This window comes from Micropterus salmoides, unplaced genomic scaffold (genome assembly GCF_014851395.1).
Source record: "Micropterus salmoides isolate LMB-PRFRI ecotype aquatic unplaced genomic scaffold, ASM1485139v1 Ms_hic_scaffold_2, whole genome shotgun sequence".
In the NCBI taxonomy this organism is placed as follows: Eukaryota; Metazoa; Chordata; class Actinopteri; order Centrarchiformes; family Centrarchidae; genus Micropterus; species Micropterus salmoides.
The window spans coordinates 33,920,798-33,928,575 of record NW_024041150.1 but is presented as its reverse complement, the minus strand read 5'-3'; the positions used below and the strand labels follow the sequence as shown (position 1 = coordinate 33,928,575).

Sequence of the window (7,778 nt, the reverse complement as noted above, 5' to 3'; positions counted from 1 at the left end):
AGAACGCCTGAGAGTTATTGAATTGTGGCAATACAGAGGAAGTGGTTAGTGGATCTCGTGTTCCTGCTGGCTTGCGTATTCTTGCCATGTGATTGATGCTGGGGCATTTTCTTATACATTTGGAGTTTCACGCTAGCCAGTTACTTTCTAACATAACTTTGTCGCCTTGATTTAAGCTACCCATATTATAAGGTCTTGTTTGTTTGTGTGAGTGCTTAGTGGATTAGAGAGGCGTTTATTTGCAATAAAACTAATAATACCATCTGAAAGTCGTGTTGGAAAGTCTCAATTTAAAATGTATCCAAATGCATATGTGAATATAGCTGTCACATAAATGTAGTGGAGTAAAAGTACAATATTTCCCTCTGAAATGGTGTCTCATAGAAGTATAAAGTGTAAATCAGGTCCCACAGTCTCTCTCTCACACACTGCAGCCGGGAGCAGCAGCAGCCACCATGATTCTTTGTCTGTTTAACTTTGTTTGCAATAAACCTTATTTTGGTCATAATAGACATTTGTGACTCCTATGTTGCCTCCCTTGAGCCAGGGTCACAACACATGCATGAGGCTGTCTGCGGGAATACAGGCGCTGAGCTTCCCCTCCCTCCTGCTGTTCCTAATTACACCCGTGGGCCGTGGCACAGACCACTTGAGCCACAGGAAGGCAGGATGTAAGTGTCAAACAGTGCAAAAAGAACTGAGAGTTATTGTGGTAGGCCTAAAGCAACAGAAAACAAATTAGTCAATGGTCTATGGAAATAAAAGATAAAGTGAGGATGTTTGAAATCCTCCTGGATGCTGAACTTAGTTTCCACAAACATATTGTGACGGCCCACACAGAGGGCATTTTTATCATTTTTATCTATTCAATTTACTTTAAATAGCGTCAATTCAGAATAGATGTTATTTCATTGCACTTTTCATATAAAGCAGGTCCAGACTGGACTCTTTGTAATACGAGACAAAAATCTATTACACAATTTGGACGCTCAGAGCGTGGTACATAGGACCTCATGACTGTTCATAATTTGCAAGCCTTCTGCTCTCAAGACAAAGTGTTCATGAACCAAGACCTTCCAGTAACATCCCTCTCTGAGAAGTCTCTGTCCAGAGTGCCCGTATGTGGCCTCATTTCAAGTCCTGTACACGTGACAAGTTGGGATACTTTCCATACAGTAGTGTTTGCTGTTAAGTTTACATTGTACAAAAGCCAGCATGATCCAACAACATGGAAATTAACATGATTACATATGCAGTTAAAGCATTCAAACATTATGTTTTTTATTATGATTATGTGTAATGAATTTTTCCAACATTCCTTCTGGATCTGGTGCACAACAAAGCAGCTATAGAACATGCTTCCCCCCTGTAGCTACCTACCTACACAGGGATATAACAAGCTGACTTAACCCCCATGTGCGCAGAATTAGCGGTGGGTACATTAAACACAAAGCCCTGTGTGTCAGTTAAGCAACCAGCATGCTGATGGCCCACCTTCACAGATAGAGAGTTGTCCTGGAGCCAGCTGCTCAAGCCACACTAATGCACAAAAATAACATGTTTTGTTTCTTACCTATCAGGAAAGTTAGCTCCAACCAGTAGCATTGCTTGCTCTGAAACACACCGTACTAACATTTACTGAGGCCTACTGCGTGTACTAGACACTGGACCTCTGTAACTGGCAATCTCAAACTTCTACTCTAATGTTAATTAGTGCTCAGAAATGGCTGTTAATAACCATATGCTGACAGGTGACACTGAAAGCTCCCCACAACACCCAACAGCTGAAAAAACACTAGCAAGAAATTGTCCTAAGGGAAACCTAAGATCCCAAATGAAACGTAACCAGAGAGTCCACACACACACACACACACACACACAAATGTAAGGGTTGTAGAAGAATGAAGTTGCACAATATGTAAACTGGAATTAAACCACAAAGATGTGAAAGCCATATAAGAAGATGTTTCTTGTTGGCCAAGCTGCTCTTACACCCCACCTAGGTTCTTACAGCAGAGCAGCGCAGGGGGCCAAACAGATGAATCACAACAATAAAAACTCTTTTAGAATCAGCTTATTTACTGAAAAGGAACTGCAAGTTAAGAGGTTGCATATCTAAACCAGATATAGCAGATGCTCCTAAGTAAGCAACTCAGTGACGCTCTTTGGCCTGACTCACTTGGCAGTTGCAGCTCATTCAGAAAGTCGCAGCCAGGCTTTTATTAACTGTGAAAGACTGGCCGAGAGCCTGAGGGAGTATTTTTCTACAGTCTACAAGCACTTTCTGTGGAATGGGAATAACAAATGCATACTATGCATTACCAGAAATTTAGGAGGTTTGGCATCACCAAATATTGAATGATATTGAAGATCATTTGAAATGACAAAATTCAGGGTTCAAGGTTCACCTTTATTGTCATTATACAAAACAGGGTTGCATAAAGAAAAACACAATTTCAGAGTCTGAGACAGTGGGCCACCCCACGGACAAAGCTTGGAAAAGGCCCCCCTCAACCCCCTTATATTAGAGAAAAAAACCTAAATGATAGGCCTATTTTTTCTGCTTGAAATTTGATGAGGTTTCCTATGGTGACCCCAACATTAGAAAAAGTGAAACAGTGCCTTTGTTCATATTTCCATGAACGCTGTAGACAACACCATCAGGTTACAAAGATTGTCTTTGTGTTGTTTTTTTGACCTGGCATTTATAAAATCCTTCACACACCGCAAGTGGTTTAGATGGGCCACCCCTCAGATCCGAGAGCTATGGGAGTTAGGTGGAAACACTCCACTCACTTTAGATTTCAGACGCACCCACTCACAACCTCATACACACCACCCTAACTCACTTGTGGTTTATGCAGACAGTTCCCCTTTTCTAACTTACAAAGAACATGTTTGGAACATGTTTGCTTAATAAAACCTTAAAGCATCAGCCTCACAACACAACTGTGGGTTTACAGCTTGTTTTGTGACTGCCTCTTCACATATTCTACCGTCTATGTATGCACTGAACTTGTAATTAAAATTGTAAATGTTATTTGCATAAAGCTTTAACACCACAATTGTGTAAGGCGGTGACACTAACAGCCAGGCAACATCCTGTAACACAAGAGCCATAACGTTTTTTTAACCCACATTATCATTCCTGCTAAAATCTGATTCTTATGCAACTTACAGAAACCCACGTTAGAAACACAGAATAGAATCTGGACACAGATTGATTTATAAAACAAATGAAACTATCAGCATCAGAAGTCCATAATATCTGCACTTTGTGTTAACATGGAAATTTCTACCAGCTTGCAGTGACATTACCTACTACCTGGTGATATTCAAGAGGGATTATCAGTATTATTAGACTCCAATTCGACTGCGTGTACAGTGGTGTTTGAAAGTTTGTGAACCCTTTACAATTTTCTATATTTCTGTACAAATATTACCTAAAACATACTCAGATTTTTACACAAGTCACAGAAAGTTCAAGAGAACCCAATTCAACAAATGAGACAAAATAGTATCTATATAATATAAATGTTAAATATAATTACATAATGATGCTACAGAATGAACACTGTAAACATTGAATGCTGGGGCACATCAGGCTGTGGCCAGGTCAGCTATGCCATTATGGTTATGCTGCAGGCTATGAGACAGCTTAGTCACAAGCAAGCACACCCAGCTGTTTGCATAACTGTTATAGTTATATTATTATTTTCAAATAACAAAGAAGCAAATGTGGTCTCATCCATGATGAGGAAAAATATCAAAGACAAATTGATAATTGTCCAACATTAAACTAAAGCTGACAGAGAGTCGCTTTAATCCAATCACTTTCTTCTAAGAGAGTGAGGTAGGTCCTCAAAGATCTATGGCAGCAGTATTATTTCCGTTCATGATGTTTATCAGGATGTAAACGAGAAAGAAAAAATAGGTTCAAATGAAACGTGTATGTTCAATATACTGTACTCCCCGGTGCTTTTGAGCCATTTCTTTTAAGCGTATTTAAGCGTACATATTTAAAGTAAATTCTAGGGGACAGGGTTGCAGCTTCCCGAGAAAAAGATACAAATGAACCTCATAAAATGAGTACAAAGTCAATTTAAAATGTATTTCAGAAGTAATAAACATTTTCATTTAAAGAGGAGCAGAACTGCGTCAAATATTAAGTTGATTTTTTAAAATCCAATTCATTAATTGCTTTAGTTTTTCCTGAGAGGGGGAACCTTGATTGCAGTTATGGGGGATATTTCTAAAAACAAGAAACAAAACAAAACCACATGTTGATCACTATAGCCTGAAAGAAAACCTCTGTAACAATTTCTACACTTTAAAAGGCAGCAGCATTTTTGCACTACTAGGAGTTGCTACTGCTACTTAGGCTATAGGCTCCTGTAGGTAGGCTACATAGGGAGAAGGGGACAATTGGCCATTTTACAGGATAGTATTATTTTTTCTACTTGAAAAAACTTTTTTGTTTTTTAAACTGAGTACCTTTGAATGAAGTCTTTCAGCCTTCGTCATTTCTGATTAAAATGAACAAGAAACCAATTTTGTTTCAGCAGTCATCATGGTAACTGTTGAATCCTAAAATCTAAGGGGTACCTTAAAGATAAAGATTTCTAATGGCAGCTCTGACTGGCCGTCACGAAAACCTGGACCTAGTCCTCTTTCACCACCACTGAAATGAAATTAGCCTTTCCACCTCCTAGTACTAGGAAATAAAAAGTTACATTAATGTCCCCCCACAGATTTGGTAGCATATTACAACTGTTTCTTACATAATGACTTTATAATTGCTGCAGAATATCATTGTTGTTAGCCTTTTTCCCAATCCTCAGTTTTCTGTAAACTGCAGGTATTAGGCCTACACTTGTTTTGGGTCTATTTATTGGCTCCTGATTGATACAACAAAATGGCACATTAACTAAATTTCTCTAAATTGATTCGTTATTTTAAATAGGTTACAACCATGCAGTTACTAATGTTGCAGGTTTTTAGCGTCATTGGTTGGATCTTATTTTCTTATTTTAGTTGCTCTAATAGGACAAGAAGTGAAACTACCTCGGCTCCTGCTCTCCACTCCACAGCACACTCAAGAAAACATGAACAAAAGATGATCACATTTTAAAAGTAGGAGTTAACAACTTTATTGGTAAGGCTAAAATTACATTGTGCAATAAGATAATTCATTCATTAGGTATTCACAACCACCGTTTCATGAAATTGAAAACACCCTCAATAACCATTTGCGTCCAGCCTTGAAAGGTCTCCGTTAACGTGTCAACCAGCAGCGTGCCTCCCTTTTAAAAGTCCCATCTTCACAGGTCCATTTGATTTGCGGGATTTCAGCCACCAACAGATCCCAGCACACGAAAGTACGCAGGCAGTCAAACACACCACTGGTACTGTTATACAGACAGTCCAATTTTTTTCAGGGTTTTTCGGCGGTGTCGTCTACAGAGGGGACAAGACAAAAAGAAAACCGGAGGAACACTGTTACACTGACATTTCATTTGTTATAGCCCTATAATCAATAATGCATGTAAGCTTTTTTAGAAGTGAGGCGTACCACAGATCCAGGCGGCGGTTTGGAGGTGGTCTGGTCCGGCTTCCTCTTGTTGAACCTCATCCTCACAGCAGCAGGCTTTCCTCGGGTTTTCTTCCAGTCTTTATCCAGGATGTAGATAAAGTAATCACCTTCGTCCTCCTGTTTAACCCCTTTCAAAGTCACCGACAGGTCTCCCTGCGACTTCCACTCAGGTGACACAGACACTCTTCCCTCAGAACCTTTCCCACTTAGGCCCATGTTCTTCTCGGAGGAGAGGTCCAGCTCAAACACAAGCTCTCCGTTTCTTTCCAACCTATACTTCCCATCTTCTCCTGCGGTCACGTAGTGAAAAGGAAATTTCACATTGTCTCCCAAGATCGGAGATACTTCGAAGGCTTTAACAACATAAAGATGGATCCGTGTCTCATCCTCGCTGTCGCAAGTTAACTCATACAACCCTTCGTCGTTCATGTTTGAACTGTTGAAGGTGACAGACTCGTTTGGGCTCATCTTGTCTTCATAACCTTGTGCCGGCTTCCAGGCAGCAGCATCTCGATGAGCCACCAGCCGAGCGCTGTCGTCTTTTAGCCGGTGCACCAGCCGGGCTCCTATTTGCTTGCAGTTTTCAGTTGCTGAAAACTCGACGGGATCTCCGAGAATTGAAACGATGCTTTCTCCAGAGACTGTCCTGACAGTACATACGAACAATAGGACTACTAATCGAAGCCCCTCCATTTAAAGTCTTCTGCGCGTCGTCTGTGCAGTTTCCAGTAGCGCATTTGCACTGTACTGAGCGTGTGGTAACAGAGTGTGCGAGTCACCACTCAGAGGCTACCCAGGCTCCACCCTTGAGGGAGAATTTCGAGAAACCACAGACTCATGCACAAAATGCCCTGCACGCACTATACAGGCAGAGACACACATATAGCCTACATTTCTCTGTTTTTGTTTTGTTGTTATCTTGCCTGTTTTTTCTCGGCTCTGCTTTATTTATTTAAATACATTAGCCTAATACTTATTCTAGAAATAGGTTAAAAATGGGGGGAAATAGCATTTCCTCTCCTTTATGTATATTCATTTAGCATTCTATTTTACTCTTTTAAACCTTGGACCCATTGTCCACCACCTCTCCTCTACCAACACAGTCTCACTCCCTACTCGTCAAATGTCTGACGCATGGTCAGGGCCCTTTGTCGTCGCTTTTTAAAGACTTGGGTAGCCCTTTTGCATTAATTATTGACGTTTAGGGACCCACAGTCAAGTTAGCAACGCTTAGCAACAATAAATATGCAATAATTTGGATCTCTTTTAAACTGGATCTGGTTTTATGGCTAGAAAAGGACATAAGCCCATGAAAAAACTCAAATTGAACCAGCCTTAACATTATCCAGTAGTAGTCCATGTCCTTTTCAGTCATGCTTCATAGCTTCTATATGGTGAAGTGTGTTCTCCCGAAAGAGAAACTTTACTTGTTTCTCTTTCGGGAGAACACACTTCACCTTTACAACCAGCCTCCACATGTGAGCATTAAAATGTTGACCCTATTTGATCCCTTAGCAATCCACCCTGAAAACTACTACTACTGAAAACTATTCATAGTGTTGCAAAGAAGATGTTGCATATTTTTACTTATTGTTTTGTAATCGCTAATATGTTGCTATTGCTGTAAATAATTAGCCTATATTTATTTAGGCTATATAAAATGATTAGGCTATATATTGCTTATATTGTTGATTTTATTTAAATATTACACAGTCACAGCTGTCATATTTAGGCATAGGCATGTCAAAGTTTGTTTTGCAAGTGTCCCCCTATGAATGTCAGACTGAACGCATCTGGAAACAGTGTAGTTAGAACTATGTTGGTTCAAACCACTGTGGTACCAACAAAGTAGCCTGCGACAGTTTTGGGAAACAGTCATTTGCTACTTCAGATGTTAATTAGTTTAAGGATGCATGGTACCATGATAATTCAATGTTAGTTTCCGTGGTTGCACTGGAAACGCACCCCTTTCCAAGAAATTAGCTAATTAGCCTACTTTTGACAAATGGCGATAGTAGGCTACAGAGAGAAAAAAGGTCTGAAGGATGAGCTAAATTTGTGCACAGAAGTTGACACGATAATTTAATGCATTTCCTAATAATGTTGGTGTTACTTACACTAGGCGTAGGCAACTTCTCTTTCAGATTTTAGTGGGGAATATTGTCCTTTTTACTAAACTAGGCCT

General features: G+C 39.9%; 1 protein-coding gene across 1 annotated transcript; it reads right to left on the bottom strand.

Moving 5' to 3' along the window:
• Window positions 1-5,125: 5,125 nt before the first annotated feature.
• LOC119912494 lies at window positions 5,126-6,968 on the bottom strand. The gene is made up of 2 exons (XM_038731707.1): window positions 5,573-6,968; window positions 5,126-5,457 (listed from the first exon to the last, which is right to left on the bottom strand). The coding sequence occupies exons 1-2, from the start codon at window positions 6,284-6,286 to the stop codon at window positions 5,284-5,286; spliced, it is 888 nt and encodes a 295-aa protein (XP_038587635.1). The 5' UTR covers window positions 6,287-6,968; the 3' UTR covers window positions 5,126-5,283.
• Between the last annotated feature and the right edge of the window lie 810 nt (window positions 6,969-7,778).

Excerpts from the sequence above, each read along its gene's own strand:
- LOC119912494 (XM_038731707.1), bottom strand. The coding sequence starts at position 6,286 with ATGGAGGGGCTTCGATTAGTAGTCCTATTGTTCGTATGTACTGTCAGG. Across the intron at positions 5,458-5,572 it reads AACCGCCGCCTGGATCTGTG|ACGACACCGCCGAAAAACCC; the intron begins GTACGCCTCACT and ends TCCCCTCTGTAG.